The following is a 27,341-nucleotide window of genomic DNA, read 5'->3' on the forward strand; positions in this document are numbered from 1 at the left end:
TGGGAAGGGAGGGATAAGGGGGAAAAGGGGGCATTACGATTAGCACATATAATGTAGGGGAGTGGGGCACGGGGAAGACAGTAGAGCGCAGAAGGCAAGTAGTGATTCTATGGCATCTTACTATGCTGATGACAGTGACTGTAATGGGGTATGTGGGGGGGACTTGATAATGGGGGGAATCTAGTAACCACAATGCTGCTCATGTAAATGTGTATTAATAATACCAGAAAAAATGGGCATATAAAAAATGAATAAATAAATAAATATCTGGCTGTGATAGTGGATCCATCCCTTTCTCCTTGCAGTCCTGTCACTTTTTGGCTCATGAATTTTGATGCTTTGTTAGTAGGCACATCACATTAACAATAATGTCTTCTTAGCAAACTGGCCCCTTTATCATTGTGTATTGGCCCTCTTTGTGCTTGATAATTTTCCTTGCTCTGAAGTCTGCTCTGCCTGAAATTAATATAGCTACTCAAGCTTTCTTTTTACTAATATTAGCATGGTATATCCTTCTCCATCACTTTAATCCATATGTATTTTCATATTTAAGGGAGATGTCTTGTATCTAGTTGGCTGGGTCTTGTTTTTCGATCCCGTCTGACAAATCTCTCTCTTTTAATTGGTGTATTTAGACCACTGGCATTTGAATCAATTATTGATATAGCAGATCATACCTATCATACTTGTTACTTTTTGTATCTGGTACCACTGTTCTTTGTTCCTTTTTTTGTATTTTACTTGTTTTCTGCCATTAGTGGTATTAAGCATTTTATGATTCTATCCAGACAATGATGTACTGGGTGAAATTAAAGGCAGTAAAAAGGCCTTTAATGATGTGGTGTTACAGTGTGGAGGAGGGGAAGCATTCCTCAGTCTTGATTCAGTTTCAGTCTTACAGTAGCCTGTGCCCCTCAGCCATGCCCTCACCAGTACCTCTTAGTTTTCTCCCCTACCTTAGGAGGCACAGAATAGGTAAAAGGGGCTGGAGTTGGCTATTTCCCTGCCCCCAGGTCAGTTAGGCTCTGACAGAACTCCAAAGGGTTAAGCCTCTGGCAAAACAGTTTCTCTTGAAGGCAGGCCTTGGTAAGAATAACAGAATTCTCTGGTATATTTCAAAATTGTTCCTTTCCTCTCCACACTGCCAGAACCCCAAAGGGATTTTTTTCTCTGATTATTATAGAACAACCTGGTAGAGCTCCAAGAGGTAAAACTCACAGAAGTATGGGGGCTTCCCTAGAGTCTCTGACTCACAGACTTGTCCACGGTGAGCCTCCAGGTGTTCACCAGTTACAGTTCAGGTTTTCCTAACCTTCTGCACTGGCTGCCACGGAGGTTTCCACTCCTGTGAATCTCCAAAGGTATTTGATGAGCCAGGGTTTCTGTTCTGGTAAATCACTGTTCTCTGCATCTGCCTGGGACCTGCCTTGTAACCTTGCTTCTCTGATGGACCTGAGAGAAGTGCCATTGATTTTTCAGTTTGGTCCAGGTTTCATCTAGTCCAGGTTGCTGGACTAGAAACTAGAAGTCTTATATGTTTCCTACAATGGAATAAAACATGTTAATTCTCAATATTTCTAATGTTTTAGATTGCAGTGTATTAGCTATATCTAAGGTTTACTATTTTTAAAACTGTATCTATACCTTTATAAGCTACAGGAAGAGAGTTTCTAATGTTTGGTCAGAAAATGTTTAAGGTCATGGAACAATCACATTTTTACTAATATTACTCATGCCTTCAAACAGATGTTTTCTTACTATATCCCGCTTTTCCCTCCCTTCCCACCCATCCTCCCCAGTCCCTTTCCCTTTGGTAACTGTGAGTCCTTTCTTGGGTTCTGTGAGTCTGCTTCTGTTTTGTTCCTTCAGTTTTTTCTTTGTTCTTATGCTCCACGGATGAGTGAAATCATTTGGTGCTTGTCTTTCTCTGCCTGGCTTATTTCACTGAGCATAATACCCTCTGTACCCTCTAGCTCTGATCTCAATGTACTATTGAACTATCATTTCAACTTTCCTTGGGAACAACATTTAGAACTTTACGTTTAAAGTTATGTTTTATTGTCTATATTAATTCCGTTTCTATAGGTATCTCTTTACCTTACCGTCCAATCTAGTTTCTGTGCTACAATAGGAATTAGGTGAGGTGTTATCAGGGAGACCATGTATATTGGGGAAAACCACTCATGAGTGACATGTTGCTTATTTTTTTCCTCTCTTTGTTGATTCTGGCAGCCCAAGATGCCCTTTTTTGATTTGACCCTACTTCCCAAATGAGGACACCACTATGGCAAAGACCTGCCTTTAGTTAATGTGTGCATATCAGGAATAGCTGGGTGATGAACACCAGGCCAAGCTTTTCCCCGTGAGTGTCTTGCAGCATCTCCCAAAGCCCTTTCATTTGTCTCCTGCCAACACTGCTCAGGTGGCTGAGGCTCTCTGAGATGAGTGAGACCTCCTCTCTCCTGAGCTCATCTGTGGGCTCATAGCCCTGGTTTTTTCTTTCTCTCCGTCCAATCATATTCACTCACACATCCCAAAAAGCCCTCAAAGTACCCTTTCTCTTTTTGAGACAGGGACGTTTGGTGTAGTCAGAGTAGGGTAAGGGCCTCTGGGAAAAACAGGGCAGAATATTTACAGTCAGAGCAATGTAACAATGGGCAAAGAAGTCCCTATTGAAACTCTGTGCTAAGCATTATGCAAAGTCAAGGGCACACTAATTCTCTAGGGAAAGATACCTAATAATACAGACATCTTCAGTGAGATCACTTAAAGGTCAAAAGGCCAGAAGCAACTTGGCCTGGAACGTTTGAGTGTTCTGCACGGTATCAGCATAACCCGTGACTCCAGTCAGCCCCGGCAATCAGTCTATGACCCAGCCCACCTTGAGGACAGGGCAGGTGATGCAAGTCCACACCCCTAAGTTTTTTCATGTTCTCGAAAAATCCTCAACTGTCTATAAAGCCCCCTAGACAACACACCACTATGGGCTCTCTTGTCCCCTTCTGGCATGAGCCAGGAGCTCTTTCCTCTCACTTTATTTCTAAATAAAAGCCTGTACCTTGCTCTCCTACCTTGAGTGTTTGTGAAGCTCATTCTTCGGCTTCGTGAATAAGAACCCCGGCATCATCTTTACCAATGTTGTTAAATCTTAATCACATACTTGCATACTCCTTTCTTAATTAGAATGGAATACTGGAAGAGCAAATCATTAATTTTGAGCCCCACCAACCTATGATTCACACAACACCTCTCCCTTGGGCCTCAGCCTGTGACATCCATTTGGCTTTCTGATATCATTAATGTTCTAGATTTGTAATGATTTGGCTAATTCCCGAGTTGTGTGACAATAAGCAAGCAGTCAACTTAGCACTACAGAAGTGCAGCTTAGAGCCAGGGACCAGAAAGAAAGACTTAAAAACCTAGTAACCAGTAAGTTTTATTTGTGCTTTATGCAAGTTCTTAGTGTGATTGGGAAGTGGGAAAGAGCAGTTTAATCTAATCTAATCTAATATCACAGATCCTTGCACTGAAATGAAAAAAAAAACGACATAGTTCCTGGCTCAAGTCATTCTAATCTGCTTGTATAAACAGTAACACATAAGGAAAACAAACACTACTAAATGACGGAAACAATCAGTAATTAATTACCAGGTCAGGGAGCACAGATTAGACTGGCTATGTGAATTCACTAAAGGAGAATTCCAAAAAGCACTGGCTTTTTCTGGGAAGACTTCTTGAGAAAGACAGGGTTTGAGCTGAAACTTGAACAGATATGTAGGAAGGAGAACAAAGGGCCTTCAGGGCAGAGAACCAGACAGACACAGTGTCAGGAAGGAGCACAGAGGGTTTACGAAATGAGAGCAACCCTGGCTGATCAGGGGACTGGTACGTGATGGGGAACAGAGGGAGTGAGGCTGGCTGAGGCTGGTTAAATAAAATAGATGAAGATTGAAGGGGAAGAGGGTGGAAAGACAGAGAAACTGGAAAGCCCTTGAAGATGTACATCAGCATAATAATATTGGGAAATCAGCGGTACTTTGACACTACATGAATGTCTAATTTCAAATAAGCAGGGGGACACAATAAAAGAAACAAACCACTGGTACACTTGATACAGGCCAAGACGCCAGGCCCAGGAGGATACAGTGTTTCCACGTGTACACGTGCTGACAGAAGTCAGTATAAGGGTTACCCCTGCGGAGTACAGAGGGGGAAGACCTGAGAGAGAACATTTTAGGCTGCTAGAAATGCCTTATGATATCTTTTTCTGGCATTGAATACATGGGTGTATAAACGTGTAGAAACTCACCTATGCTCAGGGCAATTAGTGTTTGTCGTTTGTGTGTATACCTTTAAAAAACTGATTAGGATCATGAGACTGTCTGTCCATGAAGGAAATTTTAGTCAAGGAATAGCCGAGGTATTAATGCAGTAGTAAGTTATAATCTGCTCAGAGTGGACTAAAATGTCACTATTAGGAATAAGAGGCAATATGGGTAAGAAAAAAAGACCAATTTTGATGGTTGGATGAGCTGGATACATTAGATGATTCTGCTTTCAATTTAAGAACTCTGGCAGTGTTTTGATACCTCTGGACAAAGAAAGAAGGCAAATACAATTTTATTGAGCAAATGCCATTGCTCAATAGTCAATCCCTGGGCTATGTTTTATTCATTTAATATTACATCTTGTTACTAAGAAAGTGAATGTGAGGGAAGTAGCTGATTTTGATACTACAGGTTGAGGAACCTACCAATTAGCTCACATTCATAAGAAGTTTGAAGTCAAAGGAAAGGAATCAAGAGGAAATGAGTGGTAAGTGCCCGGAGCCACGAAACATACCTGGGAGCTCTCAGTAACCACCTGAGATGAAGCCAGGAAAGTTCTTGAGCTGTTTGAAAAGCACAATGAATCAAATAAAGGCAGAAGGCTAAAACCTGCATTCTGCAAAGTGACAAATTTTAGGGCATGAAACAGTGAAACATTCTAACAACAAAAAAAATCACATGCCTGTCCCAATAAAGAAGTATCCTTAGCCCCATGCCAGCATTTGTCAAAGGCCTTCCACAAAATACAGCCCATCAGCCGAGTGAAGGTCGCTTTGCAGAAAGGGTTGTTGTCAAGTAAATCCGAGTAAGACTGAATTAAGCAAGTTAAATCATTGCTTCCCTCCAAAGCGTCTCAGAGTCCATAGTGAGCACATAAGGGGATGTGGTGGACAGCTTTTCCCAAATGCTTCAGACCTGCATTAATATCATGTAAAACCAGTGCTGTGCAAGGCAGAAACTGAAATGCTGCTCTCACCATGTAATATCATGTGCCATTCTCAAAATCCATTCTTTCTTATGCATTTGCTCACATTGTTCCTACCACCTGAAATGCCCCACCTATGCTCCACATGCCAAAACTCTACCCATATTTTAAGATCCAAGAGATAAGGAAAGGCTTGTAGTACCAAAAAGTGAAAGAAATCCTTTTATCTACATTCCCTGCCTAAGAAAAAAGGAAACCCTAAAACCCTAGCACAGTGCCCTTAATTCTGTGAGTGAGTGAGTGGGCACTGTAAAGGTCAGTGTGCTGCAATGTGTGTATGGTATCTGATCTCTGAGAGATCTTCCTGGTGACTTTCATGAACCAGCTTAATTATTAAAGAAGCCATCGTTTTTGCTTCAGCCCTCATATCCAGGGAATATTAAAGTTCGAATGCTCCTGGATATTGACAAATCTATCCACCTCTTATCCCAGATAAGGAAGCTGAGCCCTTGATAGGATAGTTTATATAGATAAAAGATGAGGAAACAAGATAAGGGCAGATCTATCATTTAGACCGTGGATTCTGACATTTTGTACAATACTAGGACATTAGTTCTACTGATTTTGAGACAATGTGTGTCCTATCCATCCTTTTCTACTGCAGTGACTAAAAGAGGTGCAGTCAGGAGTTGTTCAAAAGGGAAAGTAAAACTTTAGAAAACTCCCAATTTATAAACCAAGGAAAATCTATCAGTCCTGTTATTTAAGCTACTTGAATACTACTTATCAGCTACACTGGGGAACGATGGAGTTCCTATAGGATTATTAGCATGTCAGCTTGTTCCATGGGCTTCCTCTTATGTCATGTTCAAGTAAATTAGTGATTACTTAGTGGAACTCCAGGGTGGGAAATCCAGGGGCAAAATACCTTTGAAACCAAGATCAGTCAAAGGGAGAAATAAAGTGGGAGAAACCCATGCATTTCTTACAAGTAGTCCATTTTCACTCTCCTGTTGTCTCTCCCAACCCAGCTGCAGAAGGGGCCCCTCCCAACCTCTCCAGTCGATATGCCTCGCTTCCCCCTGTAATTGTCTACTGATACAGAGATGTCTATATCCCTTCCCTTGAGAACACCTATTGATATGGAGATGCACTAAGGCCAGGCAAGAGGTTCTGGAAATGCTGCAATTTTACCCACACTTAGCACCCAACAAGGCTACTAGGAGTCCATAAGGAAATGGGACCAAATCTCTGCTGGGGCATCTCCATTCTTCTTCGGTGACCATGGACAGAATTATTTCTTCTGTTTTGTCAAACAGAAACAGGCGCATGAGTTCTTGGCAGCACTGCTCACCACACCCAAAAGGTAGCAACAACTCAAATGCCCATCAAGGGGTAAATGGATGAACAGAACAGGGGTGACCAATAAACTGCATTATTCTGCCATATAAAGAAATAAAGAAAAATGGTCCAAAGCTGCTTTGAAAACAGTGTGTGGGGGCACGGGGGGCCAGTTTCCCCAGAAACTCGGGCATAGAATTAATGTATGATTAGCAAGTCCATTTCAGGGCATTTGCTCAAACGACACGAAAGCAAGGACTTAGCTATCTGCACACCCATGTTCATTCACAGCAGCATAATTCACAACTGCCAGAAGGCAGAGACGACCAGGTGCCCATAGACAGACAAATGGATGAAACTGTGGTCTATACACAGTGGAGTAAACAAGGAAGTCCTGGCACCTGCTGCACAAATGGGCCCTAAAACCACTATGCTCAGTGAAATACAACCATCATACAAGGACAAATATTATGTGGTCCCACTTATGTGAGGTCGCTGGAGGGTCCCACTGAGGTAAGTCTGGGGAACAGTTCCAGAAAAAGGAAACAGGATCAAAATGAAAAGATAAGTGCACACAGCTGGGATGGGTGGTGACAGCCGCGGGGGGTCTGTGCACTGGGTTATCATATGGAGACTCTAACACTTCCCCCATTTGAGGTCAGGTGGTAGCTCCCTGGGCTTGTGTCCCTGTTTGGCACAGACACTCCAGCATTTTGTGTGAAGTGGTGAAACGGGATGCCGGGGAATTCAGTGTAAAGAGTATTCGTACTGACACTGCAAGTTTTCCGTAGGCTTGAAATTGCCGGAAAGTAATTTCAACTGGAAAATGACCATGTCAGTCCAAGAAAAAAAAAAACAAGAAGAAAATCTGCACAACTCCAGTTCAATGATGAGTTTAAACACCCAGCACCAAAAGCCTAACCACAAAAGGAAAATAAATAATCACGTGGGTTTTATAGATTTATAATTTTCTACTCTTAAAACCTTGTTCAGAGGACCCAAAGATGAGACAGAAACTGGGAGAAAGTATTTGCAAAATAAATATTTGATAAAGAATTTTTACTCAAGATATAAAAAATCCATAAAACAAAAAAGAACCATTAAAAAATATTTTACCATAAAAAAAACTTATTTTAGGATCCAAAATTGCTGCTCCAGTATTTAGACAACTGCTTTGAAAAACCATGTCCCAACAAAAACCACCATGTGATTTTACACAGCAGCTCTATTTATAATGGCTAAAAACTCACAGATATCAGAAAGTTCTTCAGTAGATGAATGGGGTAGCAAATTGGGGTACACCCACGGGAAGGGTAGCAGAATATGCCATCCCAAAATATGCCTCTTCGGCACAGGATTATGTTGGGCTGATTAATTTTTTAAAACAGCAGACAGAGAGACTCTCTGGAAATTGAGTAGAAGTTGCCCTGTTATGAGGAGCACTTGCATTTATGCAGGAAATCCACATGTGTAAGGATGTGTCCCTCTGTACCAGGAGTGGAAAGCCAACTAAACCTCTAGAAGCTTCTACCAGTGGAGTTTGGTCTCGGCTCAACTCTGCATGACAACCATGCCCTTGTGTTTATTCTGCTTTGCCTGATAAGCTCCCAGTTAACTAGCTTCTCTCCTCCCCTAACACCTTACTTGTGCTTAGCTGAAGATAGATCTTAAGGCGGTAAATTAGGTAATTCGAGGGAGTTACTCAGAGGTCCTGGGCATCTCCCATGAAGACGGGAAGTACACATGTCATTACATTTCTGTCTGCTTTTCTCCTGCTAAGCATTCTTTAATTCTGGGCAGGAGGAGCAGCTGTCTCGGGCAGGAACCGAGAAGGGCAGGGGGGATATTCTGCCTCCCTTACACCAGGAATGGAAACTGTTCAGCAACAGAAAGGAAGGAACCGCCAACCTGTGCAGAGACGTGGGTGAGTCTGCGTGCATGATGCTAAGTGGCAGGAGCCAACCTGAAGAGGCCACACACTGTGGGACCCTGTGTACATGACGCTCTGGACAAGACACAGCTACAGAGGTGGTAAAGGGGTCATGGTGGGGAGTCTGGAGTGTCCCGTGGGACACTCTAGTGATGGACACTGGCCACTATGCATTTGTCTAAACCCAGAGATCCTTAGAGCCCAACAATTAAATCATAATCCATTCAAATTAAGTTAGTTAGGATGTGAGAGTGTCACGGGGTGAATATAAAATTTAACAAAGAATCTAACTGTATTAGAAATGTCTGGGGAAAAGCTCACTGCTGGTGGTGAGACAGGCTGACCTGCCCCCAGGCTGACCTGGGACACTGGGAAATGGGCAGAGACTGTAGACTAAAGGGAGGATGTACTGTACAGACAGCGGACTATGTTTTATCAGCTATTTCCATGCAGGTCCCCACTGACAACCCTGAAAACCCTACATCTGTAATGTGGGATGAGCAGTGGATTAAGTGACAGATAGTCGGAGCCAGGGTTCTCCCTGTTGGAGGCGGAAGTTACAGGTAAGCAAGCGGAGAAGGTTACAAGGTCTATGCGATCACGGATCAGGTTGAAGATGTCGGTACAAACGCACCTGCAGCTTAATGTGGATGTGGGGAGCTCCGCACAGAAATCTTCATAGTCAGGCGCCTGTACGTTGTGAACATTTTGTGAACATTGTGAGAGACAGACACGACTGGAGCCACGTCAGAACGGAGGCGCAGCGGCCGCCAGAGAGAAGCCACCTCACCGGCCTTTGTCTGATTGGGCCAAAACCCGTGTGCTGGGCAGAACAGCAATCATCTGAGTGGCCAGCAGGAGGACGGGCATCTGACCACAAGTCTGATGGATATGGACTTCCTGAAGATATAGTCAGTGGTCAGTGTATAACCCGGAGTGGATCAGCTTATTAAAACGCCTACAGAAAACTTTTCTCTTGGCTCATGTAACTGCCACCCCTCTTCCTTTGCCTCATAAAATCCCTTTTTTCACCCTACAAGTGGGAACACTATTTGAGTAGCTGCCTGGATCTGTGCTCTCCAAATTGAAATTCTTTAATCCCAGGTAAGCTCTACTTTGCCTCTGTTTGCAGCTCTTCCTTTCCAGGTTGACAACACAGTGACACACACACATAACCCACCCCTGTGTTGTCCACTGAGCACATTCAGCTCCCACATACGGGTTTTTAATACTCTTCTCTATTAAAGGAACAAGGGCACTCTGAAGAAATAGCTGATACTAGAACTGAGACAGTAACTAGAGCACCTATGATCATATTGAAGTATCATGCAGTAAGGAAGCACCCCCCCAGAAAAAAACCCACAAAGACTGAATATGTGAAGGAAAACAAGCCAGCGGAACAAGTTTGCCACAGAGAGAGCAGGAATACCTAAGCAATCAAACACTGTAGTGCTGGGGTATCACTAAATACCTAAAATAATGATCCAGGTGTTCACACTGGTAAGAAGAAATGCATATGTGGGGTGGGGGTTGTAAATAAATAGAGCTGAACAGGCCTCTCCTACGCAGAGCCGTTCCAGATGTAGATTCTCAGCCATCCACCACAGAGGTGGACCTAACTCCTCTCCCTGAGGTGTGGGCTCTGTATAGTGTCTTCCTCCTAAAGAAGACACACAAATGGACAAGAAAAACCTAACTTCCCAGTGGGGAAACCTGGAGAACACTACTTCAGCCAGAAACCAAACTTCACAGGCACAGTCACCTCAAGAAGACGTTCCCTTCCTATGAAGCGATGAGGATGCAGCTTACCTCTGTGATCTGCTTCCTCGAAGCTCATGCCGGAAGTCTGACCATGGGGAGACATCCAGCACATCCCGATGATACCAAAGACCTGACTGGTCCCCTCAGGGCTGCCAAGTCCGTCGGTGCACTGTCACAGCCAAGGAGAGCCTAAAGAGACAGGATGCCTAAATGTCATCGGGTCCTGGAGCAGAAAGACGTACAATAAAGGGAATCAAATGAAATAAAATAAAATCCACATAAAATTTTTCAGTTATTCATAACATACCAATATTTATTAATTAATTGTGACAATCTTGGAGAAAACTAGAAAGAGAGAAATTAAAAGTCAGTAAGAAAAACAAACTGAATCTAATAGGAAACCTAAAGGAAGTGGGTGATTTCCTTTTAAAAATACATATGAGAAAATGTACCATAAAGAAAATACCTATTTTCTTCTATGTTCAGACCACTGAACATAGAAAAGCTTGGTGTTTAGAAATCTCCCATCGGAAAATAACCGGAAAATAACCCAGGACCATATGGGTTTACAGTTAACAACTGAGTAGTAACTGACTTTTAACAAACTCTGATTTTATTATCAAAGTTCGAGAAATTTACACATTTCATCTAATGTAGGGTGTCAACGTTTACAAAACAGGTATTATTCTATGCAACAGTTACAAATGTGATGCCAATTAAACTGTGATTTTTCTCACCAAAAGTAAAAAATTGTTAACAACGTTTACTTCTATTAAGGCCAGAAAAGTGCATTTTTGCTAAATGCCAGTTGGGATATGAATAATGTATGTGAACCTAAGTAATGTTTCATCCACCGCCTTCTCCATGTGTCCACCTAGTTTCTTGACGGCGTTCGCATGCACCGAAAGAGGACCCGACAAGGCTCCGGACGGCAGGGCGCCGGCAGCCGGATGCTCCGCCACACCCCGAACCCCTCGAGTGCCGTGTTCCGAGCAGCCAAGCCGAAGAATGGGCCGCTGTGAAATCCCCGGGGAAGCGCCGAGGAGCCATGGCGGGCGGGCACGTGGGACATGCGGCCCTGCGCCTACGACCAGGTGCCCAGGACCCGCCTCGCCAGCCACGCCCCCGGGGGGCCACGGGTCGCGCTCGCTCTGTCCTCGCCGCCACAACCGTCCCCAGATGCTGCGTGCCCTCCCCTGCCGAGGCTCCGGGCACAGCGCAAGGCACGGCATGCCCACAGTTCACCCTCTCCCGGCAGTTTTGTGGCTCTCTAGTTCGGCGTCTTAGCTCGAAATTTCCAATTGAAATTGAGCCCACCATTCCTGTGCCCTGATGGGGAAACAAAGAGAAAACCAAGGCAAGGCAGAGGGTCACTACACAAAAGCAAATCGATTTCCCATGTATCGGTGCTGTGATGTGAATGTTTGGGTTTCCCCCCACATTCGCATGTTAGAATCCTAACTCCCAAGATTATGGTGTTAGAGCATGGGGTGCTTGGGCGGCGATTAAGTCATGAGGACGTAGCCCTCACGACTGGGATTGGTCTGCCTTAGACCCCAGCCCCTTCCCCCTGGGATACGAGCCTGCCACCAGAACGAGAGCCATCACCCTAACATCTCAGCACCCTGACCTCAGTCTTCCAGCCTCCAGAATCAGGACAGACTTCTGTTTATAAGCCCCTCAAAGTACCAAAATGGTGTTTGTTACAGTGGTCCAGATGGACTAAAATAATTGGCAATGTTTAGAAGAAAAATCTGAATTTGAAGTAAAAAAAATATTTTAACAATAGCCCCTCAAAAATTCAAGTCCTGATCCTGACCCTCTGACCTTGCACCCTAATTCCTGAACCTAACTCTAACCCTTCTTCCTAAACCCAGGCCCTGACCTCTGTCTGACCCCAACTCTACCCTAAAACCTAAACTTAAATTCTTACCCTTTGCTGCTTGTAAGATATGTTGCCATTACCCGATTTTCATTTAACATTTTCAAGTGCCACAAAAACCACACCTGTTCTCTCATGTACTTAGAGCACTTTTCTATTGGACTATTTCAATTTCATGTGTTTTTAAGCAACAATACAAAGTAGTGAAGAAAAACACATTATTCTAATAAAGAAAAAAGGTTTATTTTGTTAAGATTTTTGGAAAAAAATGTAGTCAAGAATTTCAATCCCACACACAGAAAACAGAAGTAATGCCAAGAAAGCTAAAATGTCTTAACTAACTTTATTGGTATCTTTATTTATCCACATATACAAGCTGATTAAAATCTTTCAAATTTCTTGCATTAATCCCCTGAAAGTTCCAGACAGGCAAAAGTATTTTAAAATACACCACTGATTTTTATATTACATAATGTTCATAAAATTTGATACTTGTTTTGCACATGTCTATGGCTTTACTACTTTCAAGACAAAAGTGACATATAAAAATACAGACTACTCAAGACATAAAAGCCGACAGTGGCCTAAAATGCAGTTTACAAGACAGAGCCTGCAGGCAACACTGACTGTATATGCTTCATTTGTTTGAAAACAAAAAGTAGTGTACCATTCTGAATTCTGGTGGAAGGTGCTTAAGCATAGGAAAACTCATTTACAATTCTCCTTTATGTTTGTGAGATAAATACCACCTACTTCACATATATTATATCTATATATTTTTAACCAAATTCTGGTTAAAAAATCACTCAGACTGACAACATGTAAATAGAAAATATTGTGAAAAGTTTAACATATACAGGGAAAAGCACATCTTAGGCATTGAAAAAAAACTTTAAAGTCAAGCCTAAAGGCAAATGTGGTTGTTAAAAAAATGAAATCCATGTACAATTATAGGGAAAAAAAATTTAGTCAAGTCACCTCATGTAACAGATTTCACAGATATAATTTATTTACTATTATGTCCAAAAATGTTCCTGTATTGCAGAGGTCTCTATGTATCAACTGGAATAATGCCAACAAGGAACTGTAAACTATGAAGTTTTGGCAAGTAAACAGAAATCATGTGTCTCAAAGAATGATGCTTGACTTTGAGTAAAAAAGCAGGTAAAAACTATGAAGTAATGTTTAGAACAGCTGAAATTTACAAATGTAGCCCAATATACGTTTTCCCAGCTATACATGCACACAGTATCCTGTGATAAAAATGATTCAGTTACTTTTAAAAAGCAGAAAAGTTTTAAAAATATAACCAGAACTCAGTTAAGCTGGTGAAATCAGAGGGCCACTGAACCCCAGCAACACCTAAGAGGCTAAGGGCTAACATCATAAAATCTGGATGATTAATTCTACATTAGCACTCTGAGACTGAATTTGTTTTTAACGTTTTATATACTTTTCTTTGGGTTAAAAAAAATTTGAAAAGAACCAATATTCTGTAGTAAGCAATGTAATCCAAACATTCTGCCATCTGACTGGAAGAACTGCCTTTTCTTCTAGACCCATAACTTCATAAAGATAGAAAGCTCTAGGGATCCATTTCTCAAGTCACTGTGAGTTATACTGTTCTAATGCAATGGAACCACTAAAGTACATGTATTTGTTCTTATGGAGAATTATAAAAGATAAAATCTATGATGCATCAGTACTGTACTATTATTACAGAAAAACAGACAACTGAAAAAAAGCACAGTCCATCTATAATCCAGTCCCCAATCTATTTCCTGCAGTCTTAATACTTTTCACCTGTTCTGAGGACCAAGCATGTCATCCCTTAGACACCTGCCGTCTTTACGGTTGGCTCAGCAATCATCCGTACCTCTGGGGTTGAACTAATACCACTTATTTTACACACACTTACTTCATTCTTCAGGATAGTCTTTAAATGATTACTAGACATTGGTGTTTTTTAAAGGTAATAATACGATGTTAGGAAAAAATTCCTTGGAATTCTTCTGAAATTTCAGAAGGGCATCTGGCAATTTTTATTCCTCCTCCCCCATCACAATCTTTTCATATTTAAAATTATAACTGACAACTCACATAAGATATAATTAATTTAACCAAAAATAAGAGAGGGCTTTTCAATAATGTTTCCCTCCTGTTAAAAACTAAAAAGTTTAGTGAAAAGCATTGTTAAAATTTAAGAGGTTCATACTGTAAAACTGAAACTTGAACACAGGTGTTCACACCCCTAAGACTTTACAAGCTTATAAACCTGTGCTTTGCTTCACATCGAATAAGCAACATAGGTTAATTTCGACTCCATTTTTCATTTTTAATGAAGATGTATTTGTGTGGAAGACAGTCACCAAGCAGTCCCCACATGCAGACCGAGCTTCAGGGCTTCATGAGAGCCAGAAGTCAGCATCCTGCTCCAAGTTCTCTCCCTGTTGGAAAAGCATTCTATGCACTTTACGTTTGTCAGGTTAACGTTAAAGAATTCATACCTCTGGATGAAAATGCTAGGGGACAATCAGGAACAAACTTGAAGAAGAAATGTAGAGAGTAGTGCGCTTTCGTCCCCCATCGAATCCGCCGCAGGGCACCCCTCACCGGCGGACGCCAGGCCCGGCGGCCCGCTGTCGTGTTTTCCTGTCCACACAGACTTACTTTTCTCTGTAATAAAGCAGGTAGTACTTCAGGGGCTCAGGCAGGGGGAGGCTGAGGACCTTCTCACGCAGGAAGTTGACTGGGGGGTCTGGCTTCGTTTCAGGCGGGGTTTTGTCCTCTTCCTCCCGCCGTTCCTCTTCCAAGTCTTCACAGCTGTTGTCATCAGAGGGGTTGGAAATCCGACTGGCAAAGACCTCTTTGTCCAAAAAGACAATCGTTTCCATTCGACGGCGGCGAACTCTCCTTCGTTTAAACCTCGGAGTATTCTTCAGTCCATTTCCGTTTCTGCTCAGTGTTTCCTGATGAATGACCTTTTTAATGGTGCCCCGGATGGCTATGCGAGCCAAGTCCTGGAGGCTGCGGACCGCCAAGGGTGCTGTGGGGCAAACGGCAGCATGTGTCAGACGCGTCCTGGGTGACGCCAACACAAAGCCTGAGCATCTGAAAATCTCAACGTCATTTTCATTCACTGGCATATTACAAATACAAGAATATAAGAGTACTCCCGACAAATGTCAATTACTGTCTGATTAGCATTCATATGGTATTTTTCAAAAGATAATTTCAAATACGCTAACCCTGAACTTAGATAAGGAAAAGCAGCAGCTAACTTGACTAATCAATCATTGGCAGAATAAAAACCTGGGTTTTGGTTTTTTGTTTCTTTGATAGCCCGTTTTATATATCTACTGACATGTATTCATTTCTGTATTCTCTCTCCTCCAGTAATAACACAGTGAATATATGGCTATAGCATTCTTTTACCCATGTTAGTATTTTCATAGGACTTTACAAACTGAGTATTTGTTCCTTTTTTATTAAGGTAGAGAAAATGCAAATCCAAAATATGTTTAAGAAGAAAACTCCAAAGCACACCAAAGAAAAATAAGCTCTGCCAATTACACTTAAACTCAATTTGATACAGGCAATGCAAACATAGCAATACAAGGGCTTTTCTCAAAAGGAATTAGGGGTCATGTACTTAAATACACTAAACTGAAAATAAACATCACTTGTTTTCCCTCTAGTACCAAACATCTCTAAAAAATAGCACTAGAGTGATGGCTCTTGCTGGTCTATGGTTACTGCCCAAATTAGAGGGGCCTACAAGGAATCTCAGCAATGCCCACTCTTCCACAGGAAAACACCCATGCCCAAGCTCTCAACACTTCCTCCCCTTATCAGTACAGACCCTTCTCTCCCGCCCAACTGCCCCCCTCCTCTCCCCTCCACGACAGGCTCCGGCACCAGCCCTGCTGCTCAACACCAGGGGTCATGCCTTTCTGCTCCAACACTGCCGTCTTTCCTTCCCTAACCATACTCTGTGTTGCCCCTAAGACTACTGGAACGGCCCCTGCAGAGGTCATCAGACCTCCCAAGTGCCAGCTTCTGGCCTCTCTAGGCTCTCCCCAAGGTGCCACCTGGAGGGAAGCGACCCCCCAAACGGTCCCCTGGCCTGAGTCTATCTTGCTGGCTCCTCCTATTCCACCCAGCCTGGTGTTGTGCACAGAGATTCTCTTTACTGCCATCTCTCTCTCATCCATTCTGTTAAATAACAGACTGGCCAACAGCTCTGATCCAGTCGTGAACAGGCCCTGAGCCTTCCACAGATCCCCGTCTCTAACAAATGCTGGACACCTCAGGCTCCCGTGTCCTTCCTCAGAAAAGCCCTATGTACCTACACCAGAATCCTTTCCTCTGTAGACGCCAGTGTTTTAGTTTTGATCTTTTTCTCCTGCTAACCACCTCCTAAGTGGTTCCTGTCTGCAGTCTGCCACCTGTCCGTCCACTTTGAGAACCTGTCTTCCCCTGCATGTCACGTCTACACTGACACAACCTCACTATGCACTGACTTCATGCTCATGGTTTTTCTATCTCATTGTCTTCATCAACACTTTACTAGTCTAAGAAAGATCGCCCAGAAAGATGAAGTTACAAATAACTGGGCTGTTCACTTCCGAAGCCCTAAAGTGTATCACATGATTATTTACCATTCAACATTCGCCTGGAAGCCCTGGCCTCAAAACCCACACCTTGGGGTGCTCTCCATGCTGTCCGGATTCTTACCCAGGCCCTCACACAAAAAGACCCCTGAAAAGCTTCACAGATGACCTTGGCTGTGCCCTCACCTTCCAAAACTCTGCTAAGGCTCTGGGAGGTGGTGCCCTCCCTGACCACAGGCAGTACATGCTTAATTATGCTGGTGGGATTTTCAGGGAGCATGTATTTGACAAAGTCACCCTCTACCTGACCACCAATGTAGCCCAGAATGCAGATGCACCACATCTATTATTTAAAACATCTGACGGCTCTCCGCAATCATGATCAACTCCAGTCGAACCTGTGCACCAGTCTAGTTTCTGCCGTACATTCCTACTCTCTCCACACTGGGGAATGTGCTTGTTGAAAGTCACCGTGCCTCTCCTGATGCTTTTCTTTCCTTTCCTCTCTTTAAAGAATTCCTTTTCACCCTTGAAGACCAACCATAATGTCACCTTCTCTCTCAAGCCCTCCCTTACCTTTCCAACCCCTTTCTATATTCTACTGTTGCTTGATACCGCATTTCAAGGACCATGCCTAGTTCATAGGACCTGCACTTAGTAGAGACCATCAGAGAACATTGCTATTTGTTAAATGATTCATCATAAACTGAAAAACAATTCTGGGAAGAATTCACTAACATGTATTATCTCTGAGTGGTGAGATCATAGTTAATTTTTTTCTTCTTTTTTGCATGTGTGTTCTCCAAATTTTCTACATGATCAGGAAACAGAGAGCATGCTCAATAATTTCATTTGTAATGAAATTATTTCCAATGCTCACCGCTGTGTAATATTTTGTTTGATTTATAAAACTACATTGGATGAACACTGGCCCTGACGTTAGGACTTTGCCTGATCCACATCCTGAAGGAGTGAGAAGCACAAGGCATAGGTAAGTGAGACGCCTTTGGGAGCCTCCCACCTACACCAGCAGACCGGCTGAAACATGTGCCCACGGGGCAGCCCAGGGAGCAGAAGGTCTCATATTCTACAGGCCCTCAGCACTGGCAACTACTCTCTCCATAAGGCCTGTCCACATGGCAGGATTAACTCCCTCTCATGTAGGTTCTCTGCAATGGCATGACAAGCAACAACTCTCTGTAGATTTAAAAGAAGCCTAAAATAACCTAAAATAGGCTAAGAATAGATTATTTTTTAAATGCCTAAAAGTCACTTGTGAAATTTTATGGTTTCAGTGAGTGGAGAAATGCTCTTTGATATTAAAAGGTTCCTTATAAACTTTGTTTTGCTTCAAATTCTAATGCGATTAAAAAGATCCTAAAGATAAGTAAGAGCCTCTGTACTTACGTAACTGGACAAATCTTGATTTTCCTGATTGTGAATGGCAGGGCTGGATCAGAGGAGCAAAAGAAACAGCTAGAATCTTTTTGGTTTCCCAAGCAGAAGGACCAGTACGCGTTATCTTAGTCAACTATCCCAAAGACAAAATGAGAATATTCAGAAGATTTCGCTACTGATAGCTTGTATTTAAATAAAATCTCTCCTATACATGATCTAAAAAACACAGATACACTAATACTGAAACAACCTGGCAATTTGGGCCCCTACTGTGATATGACATGAAGTACACATAACTTATTAATACTCTTGCAAATATGTTTAGCTTGACTATATTCAAGCCTGTAGACCTAACTTATATTTACAGAAAATATAGATGATAGAAGAAACAATCAGATATGGAATGTGCTGATTCTGATGAAAAACATTCTTGGACTCTCCAAAAAAAGTCAAAGTTGGGGGAAAACGTAAGGAGAGGGTTCGTTCTAAAGTAAAAGCCATTAATGATATGCACAGTCATCTGCAATGATGCAAACCAAACTGAATCCGAGCAGTTGTTTCTGGAGATGGGAACTATAAAAAGAGCTTGTTGCAACAACTGAGGACTCATGACCACATCCCGAACAAGAGCTACCATTACAGAGTCACTGTGACTTCCTTAAAGGTGACCACACCATCCCAATTATGCAGGGGCTAATGCTCACTCCCAGGAGACGCATCTGAAGTGTTTAAATGTCCCTGTGACGTCACCCCTACAGCACACAGAGTTAGGTGACTAGCACACTGCAGTGTAGGTCTTCACCCTTCCTGGGAATCCCAGCATTAGGAGCACCAGGAGAACCTGGGTAGACAGCATGGCCCGCTGGCATGTCCTCCAAATGGCCCAGGCAGGTCATGGTGCTATTTTTTGGTGAGCTCTGAGATGCGAAGATTATATCCTCTAGGGCCTGAAAATATCTAAGCCAGCAAATCCTCTGAAATCTAAGATTCCATGTCATGAACCTTAGAGCTAAAAGAATTAAGTAGTCCTGTACTAAATAAGCATCAACAAGTTACTCACATTTTTGTATACCAGCAAGAAGGCTTTTTTATGAAAACATTTTTTAGAAGGAAAATTTTTGGTTATAATGAACATCAAGTGTTTAAATATAATCAATGAATGATGTGTGAATACTTAAAGAAAAGTATAAATCCCTATTTCACGTTCTAGATGAGAAGAACATTGTAAAGGTATCTATATTCTCAAATTAATCTGGAGGAAACACAATTCCAACAAAAGTCTAATATGTTTCTGCAATACAACACAGACTTCTGAAGTAATTTCTACAAAGAAAGTATGTATGTAAAACAATATTCTGAGAAAGAAGAGCAAAGATGGGGATGTGTGGCCCTACTAAAAACAGCAGTAATAAAACAGGTGGGTGTGGATGCCGATCGGCTCCTCTTCTGTGCTGCTGAAAGTGCGACTTTGAGAGGGCAACTGGCAAAAGTTAGAACATGATCTTTCATCAAGCCCTTCTCCTTTTGAGATGCGCCTGGAAAAGATCATGAGTCAGAAAAGATTCAGATAAAGAATATCCACAAGAAGATATGTGCACAGCCTCTTCACAGTAGCACCGTTTGTGCTGCAAATACAATAGCAAAAGGCTGGAAAGGACTCAAATGCCCATCAAAAAATCACATTCTTATATACCAACAACAATAAGGATTTAAATAAACAAAATAGGAACAAAAAAAATTCTAGTCATAGTAAACATCAAAAACTTAATAAACAATACATAAAACTTAAAACTATCAATTTAGTTCATGCATCCGGATGAGAGGATGGGATGAGAAAATGTGCACATCTTCACTGAAGGAAGATTATGAACAGATGTGTTTGATTATACATTTTTTTCAATAAAAAGATAAACTCAAAACAAACAAAGAAAATGATTACCTACAGGTGAAGGGAGCAGAGTGGAAGGGACATGCATGGAAGAGAATTCTGTGAGTATTCTTTATTTAGACCTTGGATTCTTGTAAATAAAAGTTATATAACCTAAAATGGCAAACCCTAAAAATTGAAAGAAAAGTAAAAAAATGAGCTGTGTGTCAGGCTGGTAGCTTCCCTCACAGAGAAGCATTAGCTCCAGTGACTGAAAAACACAGTAACATGTACATCTCTGGTGGAATGTACAAGCAAAACAACCCCACCCATAAAAATCCTGAACTAGTTTCAAACCTCAGATTGTTGGTGACAATGGCGATACTATGTATTTGTAGGTAAATAATAAGTTGGGTGGCTGGAGACCAGAATTTTCAGCACATAAGAAAGGCAATACTGATATAAGGCTGAAGATGTAAAAAAAATCCTCTGGTCCCAATTTTAATTGGAAATATCAATATAAAACCATGGTGTATTTTATCTTCAAAAAGTCAAATAAAACATAAACACACAGGTGTGTGTGTGGTGGGGAGGAGGTGGCATTAGGTCCCAGCTCTAGAGGCCCACTGAAAAAACTATCCCAGCACCCATGATTGCCCCAAAGACCCTAACTGTGGTCTCTAGACCCCGATTTCCCATGGAACTGAAAATGAATAGGGATCCTCAGAAATTGTTAATTCCAAGTTTGTGGTAAAAAATATATGTCAGTCTGGAACATCTTTTCTTAGCAGAAAGAAATGGAGCTATCAAAGACCACTGAGACTGAATCAGAGCCCAAGAGGCAAGCTGGAGAGGTGCCCACTGGCCAAGATGGGACAATCTGAACTTCAATAAGGATCACAATTAAAATACTAAATGTTTAAATCTATGAATTAATAGTGAGACTAAAAGTCAAACAAAACCTCATTGGTCACCATTTTCGGCATATGTCAGAGAACCAACTTACCAAGAAAGCTGATAACCAAAGTTAAGAATCAGAAATTATCCTGCATGTCCTTATAAAGTAAATCTCAGGGTAACCAAATAACTAATGAGGGTGTTTCTCTTTATGTAAGTATTGCAGCTACTAAATGAAGAGAAATGATGGAATTACACCGTGATTTTAAAATGATGGAATTTTTCTGCAGCACTTACAAAATAATGAATTAAGGTCACAGTCACATGACTGGCAGAAAGAGACAATAGCCCTGACGTGTGTACGTAAGGGAGCAAGGGAGGACGCCGTGTTCCTGCACCCTTTCTCCTCCCCAGGAAATACATCAAACCAGAGCCTAATTGGGCTTGTGCATCCCAAGTACAAACTCACAAGGAATACAGAAGACAGAAAGAAGAATATGTGAAACATCACCAAGAAATATAATCTCCAGATCCAGGCTGTAGAAAACTCTGAAAGGCAAATGACCTGATTTCTTCAAAAAAGATAAACTGCAAGGAAAAAGTAAGGATTAAAGAACTTACAGATTTAAAAACACGTTAAGATCTGTATCAACCAAATGCAATACATAACCCTTAAGTGAGGCCTCACTGAAATAAATCATCCAGAAGAATTTTGAAACAATCGGGAAAATATGGACACTAGTTGGACATTTTCAAATGTGCTAAGATACTAAGAAATTACTAAGACACAAAAGATACTAAGAAACTACTAATAATTTTTTAGGTTGATAATGGTTTTGTGATGAGGTTTAACAAAAACAGAGCCCTTGTCTTTTATAGGTAAAACTGAAATATTTGTCAATAAAAAAAAGTTCAATTAGGCAAATTCACTAAAGTCTTCATATAATAATAAAAAACAGGGAACACCCACACATAGCCTAATGCCCAATTACAGGAGCTTGATAATAAACTGTGGTCAGCAATTCAACAGGCTACTACATTAGCACTAAAATGATGATATTCAATGTTAGATGACTTAGAAGTATACTCATGAACCCCTCTAATTAAACACCGTAAGTCCTAAGCCATGTGTACAATAAGCAGCACCAACTAAGAGAAGCATGAGAAACAGCACACACCAGTGGTCCTTAGCACAGGGATGGAGAGCAGCTTTCCTTAATGTCATAGCTTCCAGATTTTCTAAAATGAATGATCACCTTTTGAACGAAATAAATGCTAACATTAAAAATTGTAGGAACTTGTACAAAAATGCATGATCTCCTAATTGTTTAATTTGTTTTTCCTAGTTCTTTTTGATGATTCTTTTTGACAATCGTTTGATTGTAATAAATAAATCTGCTCATTTATTACAGTGTTTTCCCCAATAAAACACAGTATTTAAAACATACAAAACCATGTATGACCAAACAGCAAACATGGACAAGAATCCTACTAACCAAGGGATTCATGTAAAATACTTCCCAACATGGAATTCAACAATTAGACCAACAGTGAGACCAGAAACTCTAATTTAAATTTATACATACTATTCTAATAATACAACAAAAGCTTAACAGAATAGCTGTGGAGAAGGAGGGGAGAGAATGGAGGGGAGGGAGAACTCACAGTCCTCTGGAATGCCCACCTGAGTCAGGACCTGCCCTACCTAGGCTGTTTTTATGACCTGTCTATGCCTGTTACCTCATTTGTGAAATGGAAGCAGTGGGTATGAGAGATACAAGGAAAAATAACACATAAACTTCAAGGAACAGACCTTGGCAAACAGTTAGGCATGCAAAAACATTATTCACGAAGGGGATCTGACCTTCTCTTCCAGCGGCATGACAAGGATCCCTCCGACTTTGAGAAGGCTCTTCATGTACTCCTCGTGCTCTTTCTGCACACCAGCCCCGCAATACACTCGGTCGTATTGAGAACACTCTGGAGAAATCTCCAGGCAATTTCCAGTAACAAAGGAAGGTTCACAGAATTCAAACCTGAAAGTAAAGAATGTTTTCCATAACCAAATATATCACACTGTAACAAGTCTATACACCTCAGGTTATGTTTTCATTGTATGATCCCACAGCAATATAATACCATGTGCACAACCAGAAGCTAGAAGCTCTTATTATTAATAAACAGAACCCCAGAAATTCCAAACAAAATCTTCTGCGAGTATCATAAGCACAATACAAGCTTAACTCAGCCAGTTTGCAATCATCTTTGCTGTTTTCATGACTTACTCCACATCCACTGAATGAGTGATGTGAGGAAAAATACATTTGGTTTTTCTACAAACTTTAATCCATAAAAAAAGAACTTTAATACCTTATTTTAAGATGGCCAGAGCTAGTTATACCTGACAGACAAATGTAACACTTTTGTTTTAGAAACAATTAGGTGGTAAAATGTCTCAGAAACAAGAAAATTGAGTAAAATAAACACTTTTTATTTATTTTATTATACAGGTGAAAAATTACCTTTACCTAGGTATCATAATAAAAAACCTTAAAGCCCTTAAAAAAATAAAGTGTTTTTAAATTATTTGAACAGATACATATATATATCCCTGACTCTCTAGCCACTGTTTAATCAAGTTTTCTGGTATTTGAACACTAATAAACTGATTTCTTTCCATGTAATCAAAAACGTTAAGTTAAACTCCACACCCCACCGAATGGACAGTATCGGAGCTCACTTGTCAAAGCTATCGCTTGTTCTGATGAAGAAGTCTAGCTTCTGCTTCGCGTACTCTATCACATCTGAATGAAGTTCCACACCGTGGTTTACACCAAAAGGACCTGAGAAGTTTCAGAATAAGACAACTTTTAGAACTAGGGCAAGAACTCTTACTCTTCATTCTATTTTATCTACTGTACCACATCTGCTTTAGCATGTGTAATTACAGAAATTCACTAGGTTTGGAAGTCTTCTCACATTATTGGGCCTATCTTACCCAACGCTAATCTATAAATATGCAGGGTAACCTCTGCTCACCACGTCATAAATATCCATTACTATGTTATTAGAAATCACTTAATTAGTATTACTGATACCACAGCTTTCCAAAGCCTGTGTCTCCCTGCTCACAGACTTTTAAGGAATCCACTGCACATGTATAAAAAAACCAAGTTCTGAAAGCAAAAGTTCAAGGTCTCATTAATTAATTGAAGAAGAAACTTGCATTTACAAATGAAACTGCACACAGACCTGTATTCCATACAGGATCCCCCAAAACACTCAGAAGGGCATTTTAATAATCCTCACAAAACAAGTTTCCATTATCATTAAAATAAAACTATAATTCAAATTCACAATGAAACTTTTTTTTTAGGAAGACTTCATGTTTAATTAAAAAAAGAATAATTTACAGGGGGCTACAAAACAAGTTTTCATTTGACCAAGGCTGTATTCAGCATCTGTACTCCTTTATTTTTGGTATTATTAATGTACAATTACATGAGCAACATTATGGTTACTAGACACCCCCCATTATCAAGTCTGCTCCCCATATCCCATTATAGTCACTGTCCATCCGTGTAGTAAGATGCTATAGAATCACTACTTGTCTTCTCTGTGTTATACTGCCTTCCCCGTGGCCCCCCACCCCCTACATTATGTGTGCAGATTGTAATGCCCCCTTTACCCCCTTATCCCTCCCTTTGCACCCATCCTCCCCAGTCCCTTCCCCTTTGGTAACTGTTAGTCCATTCTTGGGTTCTGTGAGTCTGCTGCTGTTTTGTTCCTTCAGTTTTTGCTTTGTTCTTATGCTCCACAGTTGAGTGAAATCACTTGATACTTGTCTTTCTCCACCTGGCTTATTTCACTGAGCATCATACCCTCTGGCTCCATCCATGTTGTGGCAAATGGTAGGATATTTTTTCTTCTTATGGATGAATAATATTCCATTGTGTATATGTACCACCTCTTCTTTATCCATCCATCTACTGATGGACACTTAGGTTGCTTACATTTCTTGGCTATTGTAAATAGTGTTGCGATAAACATAAGGGTGCATACGTCTTTTTCAAACTGGGCTACTGCATTCTTAGGGTAAATTCCTAGGAGTGGAATTTCTGGGTCAAATGGTATATCTATTTTGAGTTTTTTGAGGAACCTCCATACTGCTTTCCATGATGGTTGAACTATTTTACATTCCCACCAGCAGTGTAGGAGGGTTCCCCTTTCTCCACATCCTCGCCAACATTTCTTGTTTGTCTTTTGGATGGTGGCCATCCTAACTGGTGTGAGATATCTCATTGTGGTTTTAATTTGCATTTCTCTGATGATTAGAGATGTGGAGCATCTTTTCATGTGCCTGTCGGCCATTGGAATTTCTTCTTTGGAGAAGTGTCTGTTCAGCTCCTCTGCCCGTTTTTTTTTTTTTTTTTTGAGAGGGCATCTCTCATATTTATTGATCAAATGGTTGTTAACAACAATAAAATTCAGTATAGGGGGGTCAATGCTCAATGTACAATCATTAATCCATCTCAAGCCTAATTCTCGTCAGTCTCCAATCTTCTGAAGCATAACGAACAAGTTCTTACATGGTGAACGAATTCTTACACAGTGAATAAATTCTTACATGGTGAACAGTACAAGGGCATTCATCACAGAAACTTTCGGTTTTGATCACGCATTATGAATTATAAACAATCAGGTCAAATATGAATATTCGTTTGATTTTTATACTTGATTTATAAGTTGATCCCACATTTCTCCCTTTATTATTATTATTATTTTTATTTTTAATAAAATGCTGAAGTGGTAGGTAGATGCAAGATAAAGGTAGAAAACATAGTTTAGTGCTGTAAGAGGGCAAATGTAGATGATCAGGTGTGTGCCTATGGACTAAGTATTAATCCAAGCTAGACAAGGGCAGCAAAACATCCACGGATGCAGAAGATTTCTCGTAAAGCAGGGGGGATGAGGTTCTGAGCCTCACCTCTGTTGATCCCCAATTTCTCACCTGATGGCCCCCCTGCGACTGTGCCTGTCTTAGGTTGTTCCTCCCTTGAGGAATCTTACCCGTCTCTGGCTAACCAGTCATCCTCCGGGGCCATACAGGGAAATGTAAAGTTGGTAAGTGAAAGAGAAGCCATATTGTTTGAAAAGGTTAGATTTTTACTTCTTTGCAGATTTATGCCCTGTGGCTTCTATGCCCAGCACTTGTCTCGAGGTATCTTTACCACCTGGAGGAATTATGATACTCGGTAAATTCGATATGAGGCACGAATTCTATTTAAGGGTTGTAATTAGGAAGGAAGAAGAAAAGCTATAGAGGTAGCATATGGAAGAAAACATGGGAGGATTGATTATTTCTTTGACATATCTTCTTGTAGAATACCTTAAGTATGTATAGATTTTAAACTACTAACTAATTTGCACATACATATTAACATAATAGGAATACGGTGACATAAACAAAGCAAATCTATAATTACCATCCATCTCCAGTGAAGCCAAGAAAACCATTTAGGCACCCTAGGCATTTGTGAAAATTTGTCTATGATATGATGGATATTGTCCTACTGTACATGAACAGTCTGAGAAAAATCAGACAAATTAAAGCAGCCCATTTCTGGGATCTGTTCACATCCCATATGTTCTTTTAACCATAGATAGTCTATAGTTATAAGATTTTGGAGTGCTACAACTTGCACCCCTCCCAACTCCTGGTTGAGTTCCAACAGTACAGATCCGGTCAAATTCGTTGTCTCACTGTATGCACATGCCAGCCTAGACATCTCCCTCCTCATTCCTATGGCAAGTCCAGGAGACGGTGGGCTGGATGCAGCCACAACCGCAGCATCGCCCGGATCCCTGTGGAGGCTTTTTGATGATCATCCTCCCGCACGAGTCCTCCAGAGAGTGCTGATGCCGGAAGCTCCTCCTCATAACGTATCTTAGTTCATTTTCTGGGTATCCAAGCTAGGCCTTGATCTTCTGCATAGAAACAAACAGACCCTTTGCCCACACTTTGACATGCCCTCTATACCACTGTGCAGAACTCATTGGAGGTCAGCCCACAGGGACTGCCTTTTTTTTTTTTTTTTATTAAGAGAAAGGAATATTATCAGAAAAGAGTACCTCCATAGCTGATCATGTGACACCCTTTAAGTGATCAACATTCAGGATATTTAAAGCATGCATTGATCTTTGATTTACCAATAGTTTTATCCTATCAAGGAGTAATCCCCCTTTTCTTCTTTCTTTCTTTCTTTTTTTTTTTAATCTTTAATCTACACTTACATGAAGAGTACTATGTTTACTATGCTCTCCCCTATATCAGGTCCCCCCTAACAACCACATTACGGTTACTGTCCATCAGCTCAGCAAAATGCTGTAGAATCCCTA

The 27,341-nt window shown here is 41.1% G+C and overlaps 1 protein-coding gene across 5 annotated transcripts in view; it reads right to left on the reverse strand.

Moving 5' to 3' along the window:
* Nucleotides 1–27,341, reverse strand: part of PCMTD2 (protein-L-isoaspartate (D-aspartate) O-methyltransferase domain containing 2) — a 62,897-nt gene that overhangs the window by 23,926 nt on the left and 11,630 nt on the right. For 2 of the 5 annotated variants that reach the window (XR_005058102.2, XR_012131182.1), the window contains exons 3-7: nucleotides 23,683–23,785; nucleotides 22,807–22,978; nucleotides 18,188–18,311; nucleotides 14,675–15,213; nucleotides 10,334–10,474 (exon numbers count right to left, since the gene is read on the reverse strand). Coding sequence is in view for 2 of the 5 variants with exons in the window: in XM_037006621.2 (XP_036862516.1) it covers nucleotides 14,834–15,213; nucleotides 18,188–18,311; nucleotides 22,807–22,978; nucleotides 23,683–23,785 (779 nt within the window). In the remaining 3 variants the exon portion in view is untranslated. Of the gene's footprint in view, nucleotides 1–10,333; nucleotides 10,475–10,625; nucleotides 11,615–12,491; nucleotides 15,214–18,187; nucleotides 18,312–22,806; nucleotides 22,979–23,682; nucleotides 23,786–27,341 lie in introns of those variants that run through there. The other 3 variants (XM_037006621.2, XM_017678107.3, XR_005058101.2) reach the window with 2 other exon arrangements.

The sequence above is a fragment of the Manis javanica genome, chromosome 5 (genome assembly GCF_040802235.1).
Source record: "Manis javanica isolate MJ-LG chromosome 5, MJ_LKY, whole genome shotgun sequence".
Lineage (NCBI taxonomy): Eukaryota > Metazoa > Chordata > Mammalia > Pholidota > Manidae > Manis > Manis javanica.